General features: G+C 40.5%; 2 protein-coding genes across 3 annotated transcripts in view; both read right to left on the bottom strand.

The window, feature by feature from the left end:
* Positions 1-9,942, bottom strand: part of abcc2 (ATP-binding cassette, sub-family C (CFTR/MRP), member 2) — a 20,810-nt gene extending 10,868 nt beyond the window's left edge. The window contains exons 1-17 of the mRNA XM_034203778.1: positions 9,522-9,942; positions 6,962-7,138; positions 6,518-6,664; positions 6,293-6,433; positions 6,044-6,166; positions 5,824-5,879; positions 5,492-5,738; positions 5,152-5,348; positions 3,910-4,087; positions 2,893-3,147; positions 2,601-2,666; positions 1,800-1,937; positions 1,578-1,724; positions 1,278-1,362; positions 1,112-1,178; positions 869-995; positions 11-80 (exon numbers count right to left, since the gene is read on the bottom strand). Of these exons, the coding sequence (XP_034059669.1) occupies positions 11-80; positions 869-995; positions 1,112-1,178; positions 1,278-1,362; positions 1,578-1,724; positions 1,800-1,937; positions 2,601-2,666; positions 2,893-3,147; positions 3,910-4,087; positions 5,152-5,348; positions 5,492-5,738; positions 5,824-5,879; positions 6,044-6,166; positions 6,293-6,433; positions 6,518-6,664; positions 6,962-7,138; positions 9,522-9,566 (2,266 nt within the window). The 5' untranslated portion in view covers positions 9,567-9,942. The remainder of the gene's footprint in view (positions 1-10; positions 81-868; positions 996-1,111; positions 1,179-1,277; positions 1,363-1,577; positions 1,725-1,799; positions 1,938-2,600; positions 2,667-2,892; positions 3,148-3,909; positions 4,088-5,151; positions 5,349-5,491; positions 5,739-5,823; positions 5,880-6,043; positions 6,167-6,292; positions 6,434-6,517; positions 6,665-6,961; positions 7,139-9,521) is intronic.
* Positions 9,943-16,509: 6,567 nt separating this feature from the next.
* On the bottom strand, positions 16,510-25,197 carry cutc (cutC copper transporter homolog (E. coli)). Of its 2 annotated transcripts, XM_034203716.1 has the most exons (11): positions 25,068-25,197; positions 24,874-24,952; positions 24,623-24,682; positions 23,964-24,173; positions 23,781-23,816; positions 23,477-23,610; positions 23,310-23,337; positions 22,639-22,744; positions 22,483-22,555; positions 17,448-17,595; positions 16,510-17,342 (listed from the first exon to the last, which is right to left on the bottom strand). In XM_034203716.1, exons 2-11 carry the CDS (start codon positions 24,941-24,943, stop codon positions 16,660-16,662), a joined length of 1,548 nt encoding a protein of 515 aa, XP_034059607.1. In that variant the 5' UTR covers positions 24,944-24,952; positions 25,068-25,197; the 3' UTR covers positions 16,510-16,659. The 2 variants fall into 2 exon arrangements, with proteins under 2 accessions (XP_034059607.1, XP_034059608.1); XM_034203717.1 differs by lacking the exons at positions 16,510-17,342; positions 17,448-17,595 and having other exon boundaries at positions 21,980-22,555.
* Between the last annotated feature and the right edge of the window lie 72 nt (positions 25,198-25,269).

The raw sequence follows: 25,269 nt of genomic DNA, 5'->3' as shown, positions 1-25,269 counted from the left end.
TTGAGAAGGCCAAACAGGACGTTGTCTTTCAGAGTCGCATTTTGGATCCAGGCCTGCTGTGGCACAAAGGCTAGAGAACCCTGGAGATAGTCACAGAAATAGTCAGGCACAGACTTCCTTTTTACTGCACTGTTGTCTGATGGCTAAGTACACGTCTTTATGCTGCTGCTGTACAACTGAAATCCATTAGGTCTAATATGGAGTACATCTTTCCAGGTTTGAAGAGATGATTTATAATTAGCTTGCAGTCTGAAATGCGATAGGAGAGCTTGCAACATGTAGGCTGTGGGACTTTGCCATGATATCTTTGTGTTTTCTCGAGTGCTGTAATGGTTTAATGTTTTTTTTGTACGTTATATGTTGGAGAACCATAGTCGATATGAGCCTTTGATGCTTGTTGTATTCTAATCCTACATGCTTGTATCTACTAATGTGCTGTTGGGTTAATCATAAGAGTAAATTCATAATACACAGAATCCATCAGGATAAATATATATGTAAATAAACAATAATAAAATGTTATTTATGTTTGGGACTAAACCATGTACTTATGCAAGACCATGTGCATGCATGCAAATAAGAACACATGCATGTAATAAGTTGACAATATAAATATTTTACCACCCCACCATCTATTTTTGTTTGTTTGTGCATGAGCATCTTTCTTGTAGTGTATTGTCCTGTTTCTTGTAAAAAAACAGCCTTAAAGCCAAACAGAATTAAATGTCCTGAACATTTGATGATGAGTCAATGTTCAATTATAACCAAGGTTGAACAACCCTAAAAATGTTGTGTATAATTACGTCTATCACTAATTAAGAACGCACTACTTTTGTTAGACGGATGTGAAGACAGAAATAAATGTCACCTGAATGTTAATGAAGCCCTTGGTGGTGTACATCTCTCCCAGGAGGGCTGCCATGAGAGAAGACTTTCCTGAACCCACAGCTCCCACTACTGCCACCAACTGACCTGGCTTAATATCTAAGGAAACACTGGCAAACGCACACAGGAAAATGATGTTCAACATACAGAAGCAACAGACAATATTTTTCAGCCATATAGCGTAATATCTAAATGTGTATTTTTTTGTTTGACACAACAAACGTACTTTTTCAGCAGAGGCTCAGATTGTCTCTCCCAAGCAAAGGAGCCATCTCGTACACTAACAGCAGTGTCTAGAAGATGAACAGAGATGCATAGACACATGAAAAGACTGACAGATAGGAGTGTAAATGGATCTGAGGAACATGTGTAAATGCTGATTGTGAACATACTGAAACTGGGGTCATGGAGCACAACATCAGTTTTAAGGTCCTCGCCTCCCAGGAACTTCTCCAGACGCTTTTTAGACACTGTCATCTGAAATGCCAAAGAACAAGTTAGTGGGCTTCCAGCTTTAGTGTGTGTGTGTGTGTGTGTGTGTGTGTGTGTGTGTGTGTGTGTGTGTGTGTGTGTGTGTGTGTGTGTGTGTGTGTGTGTGGTGTGTGTGTGTGTGTGTGTGTGTGTGTGTGTGTGTGTGTGTGTGTGTGTGTGTGTGTGTGTGTGTGTGTGTACCATGTGCGATGTTCCCTTACTTGCACAATGGCAGCGATGAGCATGGGCAGCATGGCCAGGGGAAATCGGAGGAGGTTGAAAAGCGAGATGGAGGTGAAAGCTTTCTCCGCAGTCAAAATGTTGCTTGGGCTCACCCTTACAAACACTGCAAATGTGGCCAGAGAAACCTGCAGAAACAGGAAGTGTGAGATTTGCAAAGACCATCGTTATCTATTGGCAAGGCTACCTTAAAAGGGACTTACCAAAGCCGGAGCAGTGTTGAACACAAAGACGGAGATAGACGACAGGTAGGCAAACTTCTTCATGACTTTAAGTTCCTTCTCCCTAATGTCCTCCACCTGTGTCTGGAAGGATGGCTCCCATGCATACAGCTTCAGAATCTGGTGAGAGATTAAATGAAGAGGGGAACAAGGAAGTAGCGGGTATTGTGGAAAGCAAAAGAAAAGGAAGGGGTGTGGAAACAGAGGGACAGCATTTATACGCTTTGAGTGAATGTCAATAAACTACATGTGGGGATGCAGTATAAAAGACGGCACTGCACACTAACAATCAGGAGGCTGACAATCTTTTCATCTGAGGTAGGACTCACTAAGACTCCCCCTGCTCAGCAAATCCGCATGAAACATTTTTAAACAAAAAGAGAGCACAATTGATTCCTAATTGTAAAGAATAAAAGAATGCCAATTTCCTATTAAAAGACAATCTGGCTGTGACTGGTGTCCGTTGGTATGCCAGCTAAATGAGACAGAAAGTTGGAGCCAGTGATGATTCAATGGCTTGTTTTGATTAAGAATTGAGAAGTCATGGAAATGGCTCAGTTTTAGATAAAGAAGCCTAATGCAGGCCCTGTTTAGGATAAATAGGGAAAGAAAATGGCTGTACTTAAAAATAGATTGTATTGTTCTTCTTCTGTTTCTCCTTTGCCAAGCTTTTAATGAAACCTTCAGTTTGTCAGACGTCAGATCGGTTTGAGCTTCCTTGTTTTCCAATCAATGCTCCAAAACAATTCCCCTCACACTGTAGATGATGGGCTATTTACTCACCTTCATTCCATTGAGTATTTCATTCATGATTTTCAGTCTCTTGTCTTTGAACTTCATGCTCTTTATCTGAAAAGAAAAGATGGTTAATTATCATGTGCACTGTTAACCTCATGTTATAATGATGCATTACATTTACTTTAGATCTCTCTTGGAGTTTCTCAAAGCTGCCTCACATTTCTTGGAAAAATCTTTGACTTTGTGAAAAGGTAGATCTACAATTGTTGTTATGTATCATGCAATTTATTCTAATGGGTGTCACAAGAACCGTGTATGCGTGTGCATTTCTGCTGACCTGGATTTTTCTGGCCTTGTTGGCTATCAGTCCATTGATGGGCCCCATCAGGACCATGACTGCCAGACCTGCCAACACAGACGGTCCTAACTCGATCCACAGAAAGACAATGGACAACAGGATCTGCATAGGGCAGGACCACAGCAGGTGGATAAAGTTGGTCACGTCGTTGAAGCGCTGGGCGTCTGCTGACATCAGGTTCACAGTTTCCCCAACCGTAGACTCTTTACGTGTATCATTAGACACAACCAATGCCTTGGAAAAAAGGGATAAAGAGGAGATTGTAGGGAGAGAGGGAAGTGGAAAGGAAGTAAGGAGAGGACAATTTGTTACAAGTTGTAATAGTTTGAAAATAATAACAAAAGATGTTTCTTTAACTTCATGCTATTGTATATTGGCATAGTAGCTGAGGGCTATTATAAAACGTTGCACATAAAAAGGCTTATAATGACTGGATCTAAATGTATGAGATATTGGAAAGCTTAGGAAATGAATAGGAGGTCATTTCATGTGTTGATTAAAGTGACTTATCACTCACACAGCTAACAAGTATTTTGAGTTACAAACTACATGTGTTAATATATATTTTTATATTGTTAACTGCCGTGGTAATTTCATTTTTTGTTTAAATGTGCAAGGTAAAGTTAAAAAATGTCACATGCGCTCCTATGTACTTTGGATTTGACTGTTTGTATGCTTTCCTGTAACCTTGTTACCCTGTCATCTGTATTTGTCTATTTATTTTTGATAATTACTACTATCTAACTTAATTTAGTTATTGAGAATGGTAGAGGTTGGGGATCCCTACACTGTGCAGTGTTTTTATTTATTTTCGTATTCTTATCTACGTACCTTACTTGTCATGTCATGTCTGAGCTGTTTTGTTATGTGTTGTATTTGACAAATGTAATAAAGATATTGTAAAAAAAACAGGTAAATTAAAAATGATGAATACAAAATGATAAAGAATTATAATAATAAAGAATAAAAAAAAAAAAATGTCACATGAGTTGTTACCTTTTTGTACACAGCAGCAATGATGGCCGTGCGAACCTTCATCCCCAGCACAAAGCAGCGCTGGAAGTACTGCTGCAGGAACAGAGACTGCAGGATGGCCACCAGGAGCAGCAGCACTGCATACAGGTACCCCTCCCAGATATACCTAGATTTGTCCTGAGTGAAAGAGATCATCAATCTAGGAGAAGTATAAAAAAGTTAGTTAAAGGTCAGCTCAACTCACTCGAAATTGATCTTTGATTTATTTTTCTATCATGGAATTGAATAATTTCCTTCATTCTGACTATCATTTACTTTAGCTGTCTCTTAAAAGATAGATGAATAAACAGATAGATTAACTTTATTGATCACTTTAATTATCACGGAATGAAGTAAAAGAATGAAGTTTGAGCTCACTAAAGTATTGCAATATTTAAATATTATTCAGTATTATGAACTGAGTCTGTGGCAACATTCCCGAAACATAAAACTGTATAAGGTTACTGCTACTGCATCCAAATATGTTGTAGTGCTGCAGCTTCATAAGTATTTAAATTGTAACAAAAAGTTATCTCTAATATGAAGAAGTAACAAGGAAATTCAATTCTATCAAAGTCATTTCTTAGCATTTTTTGCAGGGAGTTATAAAGTAGTCAGGAGCAGAGAGGGTGAGCTGAGATATTGTAATGTGGAGATGACAGCCAGTACATATCCGTCTCACAGCTCAGAGGATACCAATTACTTTCAACGTTCTCAGACTCCTGCTGTGTGCAGCATCAAATGTGATCACATTTGAATTGAAGTCAAATGATTATCATAGTTAGCTAACTCACCTAATTGAACGAGGATTCATGGGTAGCAAGAGCACAAAACATTTTGTATTAATTACATGTTAATCAATAATTCAGCAGCCCACCTGCAGACCTCCTGTTTAAAACTCAGGGGTCAGAACATTCACAAGAACCGAGAACCGATTTTAAAGATATAGTTCAATCTTGTCGCCTATGTAAAGATGAACAAATTATTCTTAATTATTATCCTCCCTTTTTTTTGTGCCTCCCCACTTTGTCAACAGTTCAACATTCTGTGGTATAGCATTGAGAGTTCATTGACCCAGAGTAAATGATTTGTGACCCAGTGAAAAAGAACACCAGTGAAGAGTAACACTTTGTTGTGATTAAGAAGGTTCAAGGTTTTTCTGTCCAATCTAAAATCTTGATAGATAAATAATTAGCTTTAACAATACCACAAAACTGGACGTACTTTAGAAGTTGAGGACTGGCAAAAGCCAGTAGGTCCTGGAGAAGTTTGAAGAAGGCAGATTCAAGCAGAAGACCTTTGAAGCTCTTGTAAATGGTGGAAATCAGCCATGAACTGGGATGATCAACTTCCTCCTTCTCTTTGTCCTTTTCCTTCTTTTCATCATCTTTCTTTCCATCATCTTTCTTTCCCTTTTCCTCCTAAAGAAAAGTGTTTTTTTGAACATGAACTTCAAAAATGAACGTGGGGCGCTGACAGAGAATCAATGACGCTAGTAATAACACACATTTTTAAAGTGCAGGATAAATGTACTGTACAAAAGTGTATTCCTGCGCGCTCTTACCATCATCAGCACGTCCTGACTGACGCCATTGGCCAGTCCGTTGGTCATGGGATTTTGAAAGGTGGCTCCCTTTGCTTTGCTATCCTGTTTTTTCTTCAACTTTGTTTCCAACCGGACCCGAGCTGCAGCCAACTCTGACTTCATGAAAAACTGAAAGCGATCGTTGATGGCAGCTGTGCTATCTTCCTCCTGCAGCTCCCACAAGTCCTCCTGTACCAAGGGCTGCCTGTTCCCCTTGACCATCATACTGAAGGAACAAGGACAAGTTGATCATTGAGGCGTATGTGTGTGGATATTTGCTTGGATTGTTACGAGGGCTACTTTTAAATTACCTGTTCAACCAGTTGAAAGTAATTCTGCTCAAAAATGCTGCACCTGCCTCTGGATTCTGTAGATAAAAACACAACAGCATACACACATTACATTCACATAGTGCTGAGGTGATTGGTGTTCAGTGTAATATATTTCTTACATTCTTTTGTAACTCGCAGTTTAAAATAAAAATGTAAACGGTGAAATAACGAAAATGTCTCCATCTGGGTGAAATGGTACCTTTTTGAAAAGCTCCTTGTCTTCTGGAGCGATATCAGCCACAGCAGAGAGAATGAGTGCAATCAACTCCAATCCAAAGGAAATGTAGAACAGGCAGAAACGAGGAACATCACTGATTTCGCCCTGTTGGTCAAAAAATAGTATAACAAAGATGTTACAAATACAGAGAGCTGCATCAAATCAAGGGATTGCGCACTGACTCCGACTTATCTTCTAGCTAAAAGTCTTGCTCTGAACTATGTCTCGTACCAGCCTGAGCGCCTCTCGTAGGAGGGTCTGGAAAGGAAAGACATCACACAGAACCAGGAACAACCAGAAAACGAAAAGAGTGGCCGAGTCTACTGCTCCTTCCCTCCGCCTGACTCCTTCCTGGCACAACAGCAGAAGTATCTGAGAAAAGACAAAAGAACATCATCTTTCCATCTTTAATACCACCAGAGAAAATATATCAATCAATACGAATCCAATATTTACCCATGTCACCGCGTATAGGATGGGGTTAACGTAGTATACACCCGCGTTTTTCACTGTTGAAGGTGGGTCTGCGCTTGGACCATAATCCTGTCCTAGTGTCACGGCCAGGGCTGCGATGGCTGTCAGGAACAACAGAGAGACCACAAGCTGAGGGGAGGAAAGCACATAAAAAACCACATTATTTTAACTGTAATTGAACTTTTCTGTATGAAAAAAACATTAAATGTTACAAGTTTCTTTTTTTTATCTAGTACCCCAATAAACAAAAATGTTCTTCCAGTATTTTTAATCTATAAAAAGAAGTCTTTCAAGATATAAAATATGATATTGCTAGTGGTGCATAAAATATATAAAAAGGCTTCTTCTTTTTCTCTGTCTGCTTCTTTATTTTCTCTGTCAGCATCACATTATGACTGGAGTAGCATGTTTGGTTGTGTGCTTTACCTGTTTGCAGATGTAGAGTTTAGACAGGTGTCTTTTGGTGACTTGCTTCCTGCTGAAGAGAGACGCCAGGTGTCGCGGGGCGCAGAGCCACAGGAAGCCCAGGGGGATCCAGACCAGCACCGTTTGCTCGAAACATACTGGGAGGTCTGGGTCTTCTCTGTTCAGATATGAAGCATTCTGAGGTGCACACACAAAGACACACACACTTCCATCACACAAGGATAACTGGTGTTAGAAATTAAAATCAATGTTTTGATGGCATAATGTACCTTAAATGTACCTTCAGTTTAAATGCTGTTTTATACTGAAAAACCAGAAAATTATTGTGCACAACCAGTTAAGCTTTTATTCTGAAAATCCTTCATCTCCAGTTAGCATGTGGCTAGTTTACCATTTCTTATAGAGGTTAATTTAGTAGCGAAATGACATGGAGTGATGCACACCGAAACCTACTGATTTTAACACTGCAACTATAGAAGTATTATTATTGCTGAATATTAAATGAAGGTATAGTTTATTTGAATAAAGTTATTGTTTACAGACGTGGGTAAGATGTGACAACTTCCGGAATGACCAGAAACCAAACCAGCCGTGAAGTATTTTCTGTATTTTTTAGAATATTAACTACAACGTTTAGAATGTGTTAAAGGAAAAGTGATGAAAGACAATATGAGGAGAAGAGGCGTGTTTAAGTATGTATTGAATGTACAATGCCTGAATCCTCTGTTTAAACGTAACAACGGACATTAAGATGTGGAGGGCCGGCCCGCAGGGAGGAGCCTACAGAAGCTATATAAGAGCAGCACCTGAGCGGTTCGGCCTCTTTTCTCTGCTAGCGAGGGCCAGAGACAGCTGCTTTTCTGTCGGACAATATCCTGTTTGTGACTTTACCGCGCCTTTTATTAATTAAAGTACCAATTTGAAAACATCTCAGAGACTCCATTTAGTCTCCTTTTTAAGCTTCTCTTTCCTGGACGCGAGAATAACCATCACAGTTAACACTGGTAACTGAATGACAGAGCTCTCCTTATCTCAGAGACGAGCACAAACACAAAGCTTACTAGCACTGGAGCACACTCTAGATTACAGTGCAGGGTCACACCTCCCTGATTAGAAATCAGTTATTCATAATAACTGAGTAAACCCTAAGTCCCTACGTTTATGGATGAATGGGCATCAGCATGTGTTGACTTATCTGCACTTCCGTAGAAGAGAGCAATTATGAGATGGGTGCTAATGGATTTACAGCAACGTCGCGTGAAATGGGCTGAACAATACTTTAAGAGCAAAAGCTACTGACACAAATTAGAAAAGTGTGTCAAAGCTTTTTGAATGCTTTTAAATAATTCATAAGCATTTCAATCACTTGAAATACAGGCTTTATGGATGGAATGTATTTATTAGTGAAAATAAGTATACATTTATAAATTGTGAGATTACATGAAAAGCTTATATAAATCATATTATTTCATTGGTTAAATGGATTTAACAATTACTCGTGAGGGAAATTAAATATTTACATTCACACAATAAGATAGATGTTTTTTAATGTTTTGTTTAACATTTTAATCTATAAAATGTGAAGAAGAAAACAAAAAATGGCTTGATTTGTAACATAGCATGTAGTATTTGTCAAAAGAATACCTCTAAAAAGGAATATCTTGCCAAATAACAGAATGTTTGTTATTTTAATATGGCAAACACACAGGCACAATTTGCTATTTGTAACATCTTTGAATCTTTAATACGTTTAAATGTTTGGTTTGCTTGCTTTTGCATCACTTTATTATTGTTAAGTCTCTCCTCTTTTTGTTTTGATGTGTAATTGTCCTGATAAGAATGTTACTACTTCATCCTTAATTATTTTCTTTGTGGAGCTGGCTCTATTGTATTTCTGTGTTCAGTACCCAAGAAAGACTGGAGGCACACCCATGTGCATGGTGATCTGTAAATAAACAATAAACAATGCCTTTTGTCTGAAAACACTGACAAACCCAAAGATATTTGTCTGGAAAGACTGACAAAATGCAGAAAATCAACCCTATTAAACAGCTTAAAGCAAAATAGTACTATAAATATGTTTTATGAACATAAAGATGCAGAGTCATAGCTCATAAACATGTGCTGTTAACAGACATGCCGAGTCATCCCTTACCTAAGAATCATTATTGGCCTGTCACATGTTGAATGAACTCACTGTGTACAGGGGTGAAAATGAATAAAATGTTTCGAGGTAGTAGTTTTAGGAAATATGGATTAACACAACTACATTAAATAGACAACATGTAGCTAATAAAGCAATTTTTTTGAGTGTGTAAGCAAGATTTATGACTGACATTTTCCCAAACCGAAAAGAACATTTCAGAACGTCACTGAAACGTTTGTATGTATCGCTGTGATATTGTATTTAAGTAAGTGTTATCGTCAATACATTTAAGTTATTGATTATATGTGTGAACATTTTACAAGTTATTCAAGTCAACTGGAGGCCACAATGAAATCATTTCCCTTTAACCCACAGTCTGCCATCAGCAGCATTAACCCAGGCTGTTGAACTCACCCAGAAGACAGAGCCGCAGTACTCCTCCAGAATTGCAGCACACATGCTCCCCACTAATGGCTTTGGTTCCTCTCAGAGAAGTGGAGAACCAGATGCTTCTCGCCTTCTTCTCCCCTGCTGCCACACTCAAACCCTCCTTCTCTCTCCGCCGTCCGCCTACACAGAGACAATTGCAGGACGTGACTGAGAGGGACTTTGAGCTTTGATGGTTGTCCTCCGCGCTGCCTTCTTTGATGTCAGCAACAAGTCCACACATGCAATCCTCCTGTTGAGTATATACGAAAACTAAACAACTGCAGTCACATTCATTCAGTTAATGTTGCTTTGCTCCAGAACCCAGACATTCAGATGTGTCTAAAGTTCAAAATGTCAGGTAAAAGACTGTAAGAGAGAGAAAAAAGTATTACACAAGTATTTCTGTTCTGTTTTCCTTGTGTAAGGGGGATGGACCACCAAAAAAGGAAGTGTGTTTAGGAAAGGGGAGGGAGGGAGCTCATTAGACTCCTTTTCCTGTTGTGTTTCCACTTTATTCTCTGCATGCCTTCACTTTCTCTGGAAGGACAGTTTTTCAGGTCACATCATATTAGTTAAAGACCATCATGATTTTTAAAAAGCCAGCAAAACTTGTGTGGTTCTGTGTGAAAGATCTTGGTTTTCTTTTTGCGCTGTAAATGTTGGGCTGTTTTTTTTAAAGAAAATTCCAGAGGTAAATTGCTACCAGACACCAGTTCAACACAAAACACAGAAAACCAAGAGTATTGCTGATGGTGTGCCTGTGTGAGTCTCTGGCCTATGAGTGGAATAAGAAGGATGATCACATGAATCAAATTGAACAGTATTGCGTTGTTGAAGCTAAAACCACATGTGCCTGTCATCCAGCCTCTAAACACTCTAAGCCAGGGATGGGCAACTTTGATGGTGGTGGGGGCCACATCATTGATGTACTGGCCACCAGGGGGCCGCAGATTCACTTGGAACACACACACACACAAATTCCATGTGTTGTATGTAATTATTAACAAATATACTAAGTCTGACATCTTCATTGACATTTTACAATCAAAGGGAACATCCCCAACAAATGGGAACATCCTCTAATAAGCTCACTAAACAAATATCAGTTCACAGACATTTTATTTCATTTTTACAAGTGGCATGTTTGTATTGAACAGGTTATTAAACAGTGGAAAAAAACTATTTTTAAACTATTGGAAAGCACGGAAAATGTGTGTGTATTTAGATTAACCATTAGATGACATACACATGAAGTCATGAACACTAACCCAGACATTAGTTCTCTAACTTGAACCTAAAACACTTGTAAATAATAATAATAAATAATGCATTACATTTTTTATTAGAGCGCTTTTACAGGTGCTCAAAGCGCTTAGTAGCCAGTAGCCAGTCTCTGCATTCCCCTTATTCCACAATAAGGGGAATGTCAACACAGACACCTGTCAGCCCGCACTCTGCTGTTCCTCAGCACCACTCCCCCTCCCTCCCGCTGAAATTATGAATGAAAAGCGTAGTAATCATAGATAACACGGCAGGGTCCGTGACAGTTTGTTTTCATCTGATTTCAAATAAACAAAGTCTTGGTTTTAAGAATATTAAACTTGTTTCACCAAATTCAGATGATAAAAACAACTTTTAAGCTTGTAAAGGCATAATTACAAGAGGCAATTTAACGTCACAGCAGGCATAACAACAGCCGGTGTTTCTTGTGAGGGTTTCCCCGGGAAACTAACACAATAACACACAAATGCGTCACAAATTATTTCGCGGTATTTGAAATCATCTACGCAGCTCGCGACGTAACTAGGAGTCTAGTGGACGGTATCAGTACTACAAGTAGTAAGGCCGCCATTTGCCCATCCCTGCTCTAAGCGAATGTACATTTCTAACAAACTAACATTTTTGATAAACATCCCTAAAATACAAAATTGTCACCTTGATACTCAGCACGACACAAGTACTCTAAAGTTAAGAAGTTTTGTGCAGTAAAGTACATCATTTAGATTGCTGGAAATTACATTTGTATTAGTACCTATACCAAAGATTGTGTGTGAAATGTATTTCACTGACTGTGATGATCCTAAAAACAGATTACTGACAATGTCTTGGTTAATGATTAAACATTTGATAACACTAGATGGTTATAATATAGCTGACTCATTGTGTGCTCAGTGCCAAGGATAGCCATGTGACAAGTGAAGACATCCCACACATAACAAGGAGCAATGACTGCTGAAGTTGATTTACAACTATGGTGCTAATGCATGACATTCTGTAATAATCAGCTATTGGCGTCAGATCAGTCCAAATGTTTGCTGTGCATGACTGAAGTGCAGTTTATTCAAAGGGACTTTAGCTAAGGCTGGGAGAAGTTTTGTTCAGGGAAAGGTCCACTGATGAACAAAGCTTGAAGATGCAGAACTGTTTAGAAGACAACAATTATGCAATTTGGTATTTTAAAAAATAAATAAACTATCATTAATCAATGCTAAATTGAGAGTTAATACATCTTAAGCTAATGTATGGTTATTTAACAAACAATGACATGATAATAAGGTGTTTTCCTATGTAAACAGTCAGTTCAAAAGATGGGAGCACTGCCATGTCGATAGGGTATAGTACACGCATGGGCAAACTAAGGCCCGCGGGCCACATACGGCCCGTTGGACTTTTGAATCCGGCCCGCCGAATATTGGTACAAAATTGTCCAAATTATAGTAATGACCGCATTCATTTTGGCTTTTTCCTGCAACCCCGTAATTTCAGTTTATTCCACTAGATGGCGCAATTGACCACTCGGCAACCCGGCAGGGTCTAAGAACCGCATACGTCACCCTTACAAGGCGAGAACAGCGAATACAAGTTGTAACAAGTAGTAGCGCTGAGCAAAGCGACTAAAACGCGACCACACACTTATAAAAAACACTTATATAAAGTCAGGCAACACTAACCAGCTTAGTGTGATTCTGTTTATTTTTACCTTACTTTAATGACCATCCGTTCACCGTTATTGACAATTGTGAAGAGGCAGATGTTTTCCTGTTTTGTATTATTGCAGCTATCAGATGGAATCAATACATGGGCTACATGTGGCCATCACAAGTAAAATCATAACGAAAACTACGCCGGTAAAATGTGCCGATTTATGCCTCAATATGATATCAACAAGTAGTCAATATAGTCTGATTAGCTTCGGTTGCTATGCTAACACCACCTGTAGAATGCCAGAGAAACAGCGTTGTGATGCCAAACAGCATCAATTCAGACTGACACACATTCACTGATGGGGATGGGGAATATTTCTCAGCTGCTTGTGTGACAGTCGGACAGTGAATACTTTCCCGCGGCCGCTGCTGTGAGTTAACGGGAGAATAATCTCCGGTGGACGAGCCGCGCTCCAGCGGGCGGTAATGCCACTGAAACACATTAATAAACAATGCACCATGGTACTCTGGAGAAAGGTATAAGGCTGGAGAAGTAGTTATTTAATTTAATCTGGCTTTGTATGATTAAAAACTACCCGACGCAGTCCTCTATTGATGTTGTGAGCGGTGTTGCGGAGAAAATCAGCGACGTAAAACGCAGTTTGGGTCTTAAGAACTGTATGTCATCGAGAGGCTGAAGCTACCTTGGAGTAAACTTGCCAATGTCACCACAGATGGATCGCCAAACTTAACAGGAAAAAAAGTCGGGCTGCTGAAAAGAATCCAGGATAAGGTGAAAGAGGAAAATCCTGAGCTGGATGTCATTTTCCTGCACTGCATAATCCATCAGGAAGCCCTGTGTAAATCTGTATTGCAACTTGATCATGTTGTGGAGCCAGTCATAAAACTCGTTAACTGTATACGAGCGAGGGAACTTCAGCATCGTCAATTTATTAAGTTCCTTGAGGAAACGGATGCTGATCACCAGGACTTGCTTTATCATTCTCATGTCCGCTGGTTAAGTTTGGGGAAAGTATGTCGACGAGTGTGGGAGTTTAAAGGGGAGATTAGCTCATTTTTGGAGTTAATCGGGAAAGCTGACGATTTTCCAGAGCTAAAAAAAAAATCGAAAAGTCACTTCAGTTGGTTTCATGTCCCCTGTCACAAGACTGTGAAACAGCGCCGCAGGAGTTGCAATTGGAACTGATTGATCTTCAATGTGACTCCGTCTTAAAGGAGAAGTTCAACTATCTCAAACTGGAGGAGTTTTATGCTTCACTAAGCGAAGCCAAGTTTCCAAACATTAGGAGGATGGCACAGAGGATGCTGGTGTTGTTTGGCTCTACCTACGTGTGTGAGCAGACGTTCAGCGTGATGAACATCAACAAATCACGTCACAGATCCCAGTTAACTGATGAACACCTCAGATATGTCCTGAGAATTGCCACAACCAAACTGACACCAAACTTTGATGCACTGGCAAAAAAGGGTGACCAACAATACTGTTCCCACTGAAATGAAATGTAAGTTTTCTTAACTTTTTCAGGTAATGGCTTTTACTTGTAATTTGTATTTGTTCACACAAACACTCTCCATCCATCTGCTACTGGCCCGGCCCGCCTGTCAAATTTTAAAACTCATAGTGGCCCCCGAGCCTAAAAGTTTGCCCACCCCTGGTATAGTAGTATCAGTGGCGGATCTAGACAATTTTACATGGGGTGGTAAGAGGTTTTGGCAGGGGGGCATGTGAGGATCGATTAATCCACCACAAAACGTTAAAACACAAATGTACATTTAAACTATGTATTGTTATAGTATCACAAAAGTAACATGCCCAGTGATCAAACAAAACAAGACTGTGTAAGGGCTTAGCCAGCATGTTGATGTTTTTGTTATTGTTCCTGTTTTCATTGTTGTTTCTCTCATTTCAGTCTCAGCTTTCCTGCCCTTGATTGAACTCCACCTGCTTCCCTTCCCTAATTAGCCTCACCTGTGCCCCATTATCATCTCTCCCTCTGTCTATTTAGTCTGCATCCACAGTCCCTTTAGTGCCAGTTCGTCTTAGTTATTCCTAGCGTTCCAGCAGTGTTTTTCTTAGTATCTGATTCCACGTGTACCTGACCCAGCTTCGTGTCCTGACCCGGTTCCAGTCTACTCTTCGTCTGTTTTATAGCCTTATTGACTGATCTCCTGTGTACCGAACCTTGGATATAAAGACCTTTTTTGCATCCTAATCCTCTGTCTCTGAGTCGTGCTATTGAGTCCTCCACTTGTGTTCATTCAGTCGTTACAGACTGTGCATATTTTAAAACATCAAAGTTTCAACAAAATGAAAATAATACAAGAATTACAATAATTTCTCGAAAGAAAATATAAAACGGCAGGCAAAATACAAGTAGTACTCATAGCATTTGTTTTATATCTTTGGTTTGATCATAATCACTAATACAATAAGACACATTTGTAAATCTTTACACAAATAATCCTATATAACACATAAAACAGAAAGTAGGAATTAACATATTATTTTTACATGACGTTGTATGTGAGTGACATGCCTTGCTATGCTACTGTAATGGATGGGGAATCAAAACATACCATGTGGTCCAGCTAGAATGGTAACTACCTCCCTGCCCTCTGCCTCAGCCTCCTTCTCACTTCCTGCCTCTGTCCCTCTTTCTGAGTCTGAACCTTATACAGTCTATGGTCTGAACCCTCTTTTTCATTTCTCACATCCACTTCCTCTCTATCCATATCTTCATCTCCTTCAGAATCAGTGGCCTTCTCATGTTCTGACCCTCCTGGTCTCTCCAGTGTACTCTCCTCTCCTTTTTCGTTTCCCTCTCTCGTCCTCATTTTCAGTTCTCTGGCTTGTTGGGCTAAAAAAATAAGCAATATTCCCTTTTCTTTTCATTTTTAGTCGAACAACTGCAGGTACTCTGGCCTGCAAAAGTAAATCTGTGAAGCACTGGTCAACATCCTCGTAATACATTACACTGTCTGACCATTTAGAAATTCAATAAACTTAACATGCGTAAATGTAAAACATGCGGTTAAACATGCGGGATGTAACTTGTTTTAATTTGTTAATTCATTGCTTTGACATGTAAGGGTAACCTAAGTATTTTTTAAACTGCTTAGCTAACAAAATTAAAATTATCGATCACCTAGCTAGCACTGTCACTGTGTAGTGTGTTGTTGGCTATAACGAAACGGCATGCAAAGACGACCGTCCGTTAAACGGTAGGAATACAAACACGCCGTTTTTAATAGTGTGTATTACACATGCCTTTACTTAAATCAATACAAGGACAAAATGGTCCGAAGGGTAACGGACGTCACCTTCAGATGCTGGGAATAGCTCAGTCTGCGGCTGCTCTCTCTCTGGTGTGATTTGCCGCTGTCACCCGGAGTCTGTGTGTACGCTACGCTGCGCGCGCATTATGCAGGGCCGTAGAAAATGTTTTAGGGGCTTTAGGTTACTCTTAAAATAAAAATAGGTCAATGTATTGCTTGTTATAATGATTTGAGAAGGTTGTGGACATAGTGGTGTTTCGATGTACTCATAACAGTGTTAAGAACCAAAAAGTTAGGGGGGCAGTTGGGGGGGAAATAAGTAATTGGGCTTTTTTCTTATCAACTTACATTTGTTAGAAAATGTTTTCAACTTTAAAAACTGGGCTTACTAACACATGAATACTGTGCGATATATTTGTACATATATATTTTAAAAGTACAATATAAGACAAGCACAAGTTTAATTTGTGGGCCATATTCCATTATACTTTTTTAATTTGCTGATTCAAAATGGCTCGCGGGCCGCATCCGTAGTTTGGACACCCCTGGTCTATGGGAAACACTTCATCACAGCTAAAATGATGCTATAAAAGGTAAACATCAATCGTCAAAGTAAACATTTGTAATGTTAAAACTCACACTAGTTACTATATTAAATACTGACAACCGGTTTCCCCTCTGACAATTGGAAAATATTGCAATATGTAAGCAGGCAAAATGCCTATTAATACAATTATTCAGTTGTGACTTCATTTGTTTTTTACATAAAAAATGTTTATTGCAAATGAAATGAACAACATAATAATAATTATAATAACAAAAACAAGTCAGATCCTACAAATGAACAGGTGGTGGTATTTTTGTGCAGTCGACTTTAATTCAGCAAAACCCATTACTGCCCCTCATAAATGTCCCACCGTCAAATCGTCAACAATGTTTTTATTTGCTCTTTTCCTTCTTATATTTTCCTTGGAGACTGTTTTGTGCTTTCGACGTACATGTGTTTTATAATTGTTCTTATTTAACTTCAGTGAGCAGTGTGGACAAGTTACAAGTTTCTTTTTAGGCTTGCTTTGTTCTTTGAGGTCTTGATTGGCCTCATGTTTCTCCTGAGGTTGCTTTTCCGGAGCAGGGTGACAGGGAGCGAGGAGCAGCTGAGATGTTGAAAGGAGCTGGGCCGATGCAGGAATGAGCAGATAAGATGTTGGAAGGAGCTGGGCAGGTGGAGGAGGGTGCAGGCGAGATATTGGGGGGAGCTGGGCAGGTGGAGGAGCGAGCAGGCCAGATGTTGGAGGGAGCTGGGCAGGTGGAAGAGCGAGCAGGCCAGATGTTGGAGGGAGCTGGGCAGGTGGAGGAGCGAGCAGGCCAAATGTTGGGGGGAGCTGGGCAGGTGGAGGAGCGAGCAGGCGAGAGGTTGGAAGGAGCAGGGCAGGTGGAGGAGGGTGCCCTTTAGTAACAGCTTTTTGCTCATGTGAATTGAGATGCAGTAGAAACTGGGCTCTGTTAATTATTGTGACCGAGCAGTGAAAACAATGATAGTGAGTTGCTTTTCTGCAGCTTAAGCCACACTTAACAATTGTGAACTCTGAAAACAAGAAACAATAGTAAAATCAGTAAATTTGAAGATATTAAGATCTCATTGTGAACGATGTCAAAAACAGACAATTCTAATAAGAGCAATGTGTTGTACCTCCGTGCTTCACAGTAGAATGGCCTTTGATGTGGTTTTCGACCTGATACTTCTCACCCTTGTATATGCAGAAAAAGCAGTGATAACTGCCAGAATTACAAGTTAGGATTTTAGGGCTCTCGCCATCGCATATGTGTGTGATGTGTCTCTGGTCAAAGAAAAGAAAGACAGATAAAACGGGCATGTTAGACAGAAATAAAATAAGCTGCATGCATTTAAAACATACGTTATGTATAGTAGTTATTAGTAGTGCTACAGTAGGCACAAATGATTTACAGACTTTTCTGAACTCTGCTAATACAACAATTTTCTATTTTGAAGAGGAGTCAAGCAGATTATATTTATTACAAGGCTTAGTTGAATACTTGATTCTGATTGGTTGTTTGTAACCAAGCGTTTGTGTTAGTAGTATGTGGCCATGTAATAAGCAGGATAATGTGCAGTGAGGAATTCATTATTCTGAATTTTGTATTGACCGCCTCGCTGCACATTATCCTTACTTAAAACATTACATTACATTGCATTTAGCTGACGCTTTTATCCAAAGCGACTTACAATAAGTGCGTTCGACCAACAAAATACAAACTTGAAGAAAACAGAATCATATAAGTACATCAGGCTTCATAGAGCAAAAACATTTCAAGTGCTACTCAACTGGCTTTAGATAAGCCAGCCCTTTATTAGTATATAAGTGCTTTGTTAATAGTTCTATCGCTCGAAGTGGAGTCGAAAGAGATGAGTTTTCAGTCTGCGCCGGAAGGTGTGTAAGCCAGGAGCCAGGATAGCAAACCCACGTGTTTTTGCTGATGGGAACTTGGGTCCTCTTCGCAGCGAGGGTGCAGCGAGCCGTTTGGTTGATGCAGAGCGGAGTGCACATGCTGGGGTGTACGGTTTAACCATGTCCTGGATGTAGGAAGGGCCAGATCCATTCGCAGCATGGTACGCAAGTACCATTGTCTTGAAGTGGATTCTAGCAGTTATCGGAAGCCAGTGAAGGCAGCGGAGGAGCGGCGTGGTGTGGGAGAATTTAGGAAGGTTGAAGACCAGGCGAGCAGCTGCATTCTGGATGAGCTGCAGAGGTCGGATGGCACATGCAGGTAGACCAGCCAGGAGGGAGTTACAGTAGTCTAGGCGTGAGATGACGAGAGCCTGGACCAGAACCTGCGTCGCTTTCTGGGTCAGCTGGGGACGCATCCTCCTGATGTTGTAAAGCGTGTATCTGCAGCAGTGGGTTGTAGCAGCTATGTTTGCAGTGAAGGACAGGTTGTTATCTATGGTCACACCCAGATTCCTTGCAGTCTGAGTCGGGAAACAAACAGAGGTGCCAATGTTGATTGTTAGGTCAAGAGTGGGACAATCTTTTCCCGGAAGGAAAAGCAGTTCAGTCTTGTCAAGGTTGAGCTTGAGGTGATGATCAGACATCCACTGAGAGATGTCAGCTAGACAAGCAGAGATGCGTGCGACGACCTGGGTCTCTGAGCGGGGAAAGGACAGAATTAATTGGATGTCGTCAGCGTAGCAGTGGTATGAAAAACCATGCGGGCTAATGACTGATCCGAGCGAGTTTGTGTACAAGGAGAAGAGGAGGGGACCAAGAACAGAGCCCTGAGGGACCCCTGTAGTTAATTGACAAGGGTTGGACTCGGACCCTCTCCAAGTAACCCTGTAGGTGCGGTCTTTGAGGTATGAGGTGAGGAGGGAAAGTGCAGAGCCTGAAACTCCAAGTGCTTGGAGAGTGCGAAGGAGGATCTGATGATTCACCGTGTCGAATGCAGCAGACAGGTCCAAAAGGATGATGACAGAGGAGAGGGAGGCTGCTTTAGCAGTGTGCAGTTCCTCAGTGACAGCAAGGAGGGCAGTTTCTGTGGAGTGACCTGCCTTGAAACCAGACTGGTGCGGATCTAGAAGGTTGTTCTGATGGAGATAGTAGGAGAGTTGTCTAAAGACAGCGCGTTCAAGTGTTTTAGACAGGAACGGGAGGAGAGAGACAGGCCTGTAGTTTATAACATCTGACGGGTTGAGAGTGGGTTTCTTTAGGAGAGGGTTTACTTTTGCCTCCTTGAGACTGTTTGGAAAGTGACCAGAAGTTAGAGAAGTGTTGATGAAATGGGTGAGAAACGGTAGAATATCAGGAGTGATAGTCTGAAGGAGGTTTGAAGGGATAGGGTCCAGAGGACAGGTGGTAGGACGGGCAGAGGTAATGAGGGTAAGAACCTCACTTGGAGAGAGAGGGAAAAGGAGGTCAGTGTGTGGGTGAAAGGAGGGTCTGGTGACCCAGCGGTGAGTAGAGGTGAGTCAGAAAAAGAAGAGCGAATATCATCAACCTTTTTTTCAAAGTGGTTAACAAAGTCGCTTGACAGAAGTGAGGAGGGGGGAGGAGCTTTTGGAGGGTCCAGGAGGGAGGAGAAGATGGAAAATAGTTTTTTGGGATTGGAATAGGAAGATTGGATCTTATCTTGAAAGAAAGTGCTTTTTGCCTGAGAGATCGAAGCAGAGAAAGAGGAGAGGAGAGCCTGATAGGTTAGGAGGTCGTCACGGTGTTTGGATTTCCACCATTTCTGCTCTGCTGCCCGAAGGACGGTTCTATTAGCACGCTATTAAAACACTTGCTAAAGGATGCTTTGCTAACATTCAGGAGGATTAATTATTCCGCAATAATTTGCATTAGTTGGTCATTTCTACTATTGCTCTGGTATAACATAACAATTACTTAGTAGACTATGCATTATGTCAGGGCTACTTACTTCAGTTGCAATTTGACGCCAGGTGTTGTGTGAATCCCAATATGAACTTCAGCAAGTAGCTACCATTGCACGGGGCGTGCCTCAAACTTTGAGCTCCGCCCACATTGAGACACGCCCAAATTGCACACTGAACGAGAAGCCCCTCAATGCAGTGCGCAATGCCTCAATGAGCTCAACGTGGGCGGGAACTCAATGTGGGTGGAGTTTCACAGATGACGCGTTGCGTCCTGTTTCCCGGGTAGCAGTTATCTTCCCTCCCTTCAATCTAACCCTTCCCTTCCCCCCATCCTAACCCTAACCACTCCCTACCTTTTTACCTAATCCTAATCTTCCTTCCTCCCTCCCTCGCCTAAACCCAAAAACCTCTCCTACCCCTTAGTATTATTTTTGCCACTTCTAATCAGTTCTCCTTTAAGGACCAAATAACGCGTACCGAAGACGTCCCGACTTTTACGTCCGCTACGTCGCCTGCGTCGCCCGCCTACGCCGCCCGCCTACGAACACACCGCAAAGACTTCAGTCGACGAGTGGCAATAACTGTCCTTACCAGCAGGCAGCGGTAGTGTGTATTCGTCATTCAAAAGAGGCAACAGCCAATCAGAGTGAACATGTTGAATCGGCCGCGGGAGGTGTGAAAATGTGCCATAAAGCAACGATGGTGCGGGACACACCAACCTGAGTAGGGCGCCGCGAATGCCCGACTGCCTCTGACGGCCTCTGACTCCCAAAATCGGGTAGGTGTGTCAGGGCCTTTAAACTCTCTCTTTTTCTCCATTTCCTTTTTGAATCCCCATCTTTTCCTCCCCTCCCTTATGATGTAGTTGTGTTCATGTGTTCATAACCATGCCACATTACCCTAATAAGGTAAAAAAACTAACAGCATTGGTTTTATTGAACTAACTAGAGATGAAAAACATGTGCCGTGCATCTCCCCTGCCACCACAAGATGGTGACAGGTGACCTCTATTTTCTTACCTAACCCCTAACCCTAAATGTACTCGAAGAACTAACTTGATTTATATATATATTTATAATATAAGATATAATATGTTACTGCATTGAGGGGTACTATCACTGAACGGGCGCAGCCATGACGTTGAGGGAAAGTACCCGGATGGGTTGCTCTCATCTATAAAATGAACAATTACTGAAACATAAGTGGCAGCCCATAGCCATTGCCAGGGCTAATAAAGGAAATAGGTCATTAACGTGTCCTTCTTCCAATAGTCCAGTTTTTCTTACTCATTCAGATGACTCAGTACACTTTGCTGCTTCAAACCATAGACTCTATGCTTCAAACTCATGTTATTTACCTGTATGGGGTCAAAGGCGTGTGTCTTGGGTTATGCTGTATAGTTAATTTTTGACTGGGCAGTGAAAATATTAAGATGCCATATGAGTCTGTTGTTGTGAATTTGTTTTTACTAAAGATTAACTAGACAAATTGGCCTTTGTGATGTAACATCAGTGTAAAAAATTGTTGTTGAGGTTTAAACCTGTTTATATTGACATGACTTTACACTATGTCTCTGTCATGTTAGTGTGTGTCTATTGATCTGCCCGATTGTTGAATGATATCACAGGTTCACTGACTCTCAAATGTGTCACTTTAGTGCAGACTGGTTAGATACAAGTGTAATTAAAGACTTTCCAACCACTCACAATAAAATATACTCTAAATGATGCATGATTTTGCATATGGCTCATGTTTTAAATTACATTTAAAAAATATCTAAATTGTAGGAGACATTAGAAAATATCACCAATAAAATAATTTGCACAGAATTGTTCCATTGTTTAAACTTTAGTTTAATATTGAGCAAACTGAATCAAAAGAATCACGAAAGAAATATTGTACAGGTGGTCACAAATGTGAGTTATCTTCCACTGTGAATTACAGTTTGCTGTAAATACATATACAACAACTACATGGCAGTGGGAAAACAGCACTGACCAATGTTTTAATTTTTGATTTGGCATATATAATATTAAATGATATATCCTAATAATAAAAGATCAATTATTAATCATTCCCCACTGTGAGGTATCACATATCACAGAAGGTTGAAGGGTTCTCCCTGAGCTCTAACTTTACAAAGACTGTTTCATCAGTGATTATAAAAAGGAGAAAAAAAAAAAGTTCCAAAATGTCTACCTGTTCAGGACTTAAGTAAAACTAATTTCTGACATATCAGCAGAATTCCTCATGATAGCTTTTGAGGTATCCCTTTTGTTTTCAGTCATTGTTGAATTCATAAGGTATTTTTGGCTATTGCATTTAGAGTGCGGACCTTGTTCGCATCTGTCACCTTCAGGCCGTACTCAGGTGCTGAAAAAGCGGCTCCCATCGTCACACAGGTGTTCCTGCGTAGGGGAATATCAGTTTTATCAAAGCCTATAATTGCAAGAAATCTTGGAATTGTATTAAAAAAAAAAATCCTACGTACCTGAATTTCATGGCAGAATCCTTACTGGAGCGGGCAGAGCCGTGAAACTCTTGAGCACCCGAGCCCTCTAAAATTCTCTGAAGGTTCCTTTCAGTGATACCTCCTCCTGAATACAAATAAAACATACAGTAGATTATCAAATAGTAACAAACCCTAACCATTCTTGTCTTCTATAGAATAGGGTACAATGGATCCTCATTCACAATTCTATCACCTAAAGGTATGCTGTCAATAACATCCACTGTTTGCATTGTTTGAAATGTTGGAAAGTGCACAGAACTAAGTATTTTACTGTATACATTGTACATGTGTTTTATATCTCCAGGCATTCCTGTTCAGAGAATATTGTGACCAACTCTATACTGCACACTTGTGGTCCAACTTCAGAAAAGCAATGTCCCAGAGACTTCAAGTAGCTGAGTATATTATATATAAGAACTAGATGGTGTAGTACAAGTGTCATGGACAAAGAAGTCAATACTTTACAAACTGCTCTAAGAAATCTAAGTTTATTTATATTTGCCAGTTTAATGACTCTGAGAAGAAATTGTCTGGAGACATTGTTATAGTTGTGTTGTTTTGTAATGACATGTCTTTAACCTGGAGCCCTCAGTCTCCAATACAATTTTGATTTGATTGATTGATTGATTATACAAGAAACAAGTACTAACCTGGCATGATGGCAATTCTCCCTTTAGCCTGTTGAAGATAAGAAACAGTGGAGTATAGGATATATAAATTGTAGGAAGGCAGAGACAAAAGCTGCACATTTAAGTAGCCTTGCCATTCTCCTATGCTTGCATTCAACCATGTATGTGTACATAAAATGTATACATACCTGATCAACGAGCCGTTTGATGAGAGGGAGTCCCTCCAAAGCAGAGTTCTCACAACCACTTGTCAATAGACGCTCGAACCCCAATGATATCAGAGTCTCCAGAGCAACCACTGGGTCGTGAACCATGTCAAACGCTGCAATAGGATCAATATCAGTTTAAAAACATGAGTTCAGAAGTCTTTCACGGCAATGTAATTAATCACTCTACTTTGCTATTATTCCATTGAGGCTTTTCTGTAGTGTAGTTTCTGGCAGCTGCATGGAATTAAAATGATATGTTTAAGTTGAAGAATAAAAATCTTACCTCGGTGGAAGGTGACTGGTAAAGGTCGGGCAGCAGCTAGTGAGCGAAAAATGACAAACAGAAAAGTACATTAAACAATACGAACCTCAAACTAAATACAATCAAAAGATGCAGTATGAAAACATTGCATATATGGCTTCTATAAACCATAGAGACATGATCAAATAAAAATGCAGACAATACCCAGAAACTCCATACAGAGCTCTGCATCCACCCGTCCATCCTCTGTCAGGGATCCCAGCACTAGTCCGTCAGCCCTGTGGCTCTTCATCAGCTCTATGTCCTTCCTCATCACCTCCACTTCCTGGTCTGAGTATAGGAAGTCCCCCCCACGGGGCCGTATCATGACGTAGACTGGGATCTTTACATACTGCTTCACTACCTGCAGCAGACCTGTGGCAAAAGCAAAAATGGTGGCATAAGCAAGTTTTTAGGTTGTATTTCTGTGTGTGACTTTATTTAACAGTGACAGTGCATGAATCCTTGAGTTTAAGAGAGAGGTCTTAGATGTAAGCTAACCTTCCTCTGGCTGCCAACAGTCTGAGAAACTGAGTAAGACTTTGGAATATTCAACCTAAAACTAACTTCACCACAGTGGTGAGCAACTATGATGAGCAGGTGCAGCTTTAAGTGTAATAATTTAAAAACAAAATAAGACAGCAGACAACATGGAAACACCTCACACACTTTATTTCTGATAAACTAGGTTCTTAATGATATGAAGAAGGAGTGGTAGTTGGTACAGTTCCTCTTGTGTAAGCTGTTCCAATTGAATGTTCTTCAAGATACAAAAGGGTTTATGGTTGTGGATGAATGAATGTACACAAATGAACTGAGCTCACCTAGACTGGGCGTGAGTCCTCCCTCAAGAAGACTAGAACACAGTTCAAGTCGACCTGCACCTGTCAGGAGAGACGCATGGTCAGACCTTTATGATCCATGCCCTTTGATAAATGAAACAACTGTTTATGCATGTCCATTAATAATCAGCACTGATAAGGACACGATATACCCGAGACACTGTCTGCTTAACTGCTTTATTATGTTGAGTTTAATACCAAAAGCACAACAGCGTGGACTGCACATGACCTACCTCCTCGTTCGGCATTGATAGCAGACTCCACGGAGTCCACACACGCCTCCATCAAAAAACTCTCAGCCATTCTCACAGCCTGGATAGTGATACATGAAACAGACAGACAGTAGCAGAAAGAGATGCATTGTGAATATGTTCAATGAAACCCCCAAACTAAATGAATGAGACGTTTTGACTTCCAAAACAACGACCTTTCAAATCAACTTCCTCTTGATTCATGGGAGCATTTCAGTGGATTAGAAGTGATATGAAGTCAGTACATTGGGGAACTGGTTAACTTCAGCGCCGACATCCATGCCTACACCTACCAGTGGATCAACGTTTCCTGGTTAGTTGAATTTCAAACACACGGTATGGCGGATGGGCGGTGCTTTACTGGTTATTCATCAATAC

Source organism: Gymnodraco acuticeps, unplaced genomic scaffold, assembly GCF_902827175.1.
Source record: "Gymnodraco acuticeps unplaced genomic scaffold, fGymAcu1.1, whole genome shotgun sequence".
Taxonomy (NCBI): Eukaryota; Metazoa; Chordata; class Actinopteri; order Perciformes; family Bathydraconidae; genus Gymnodraco; species Gymnodraco acuticeps.
Note: the sequence above shows the minus strand (reverse complement) of the source record. Positions and strands in the feature narration are given on the sequence as shown.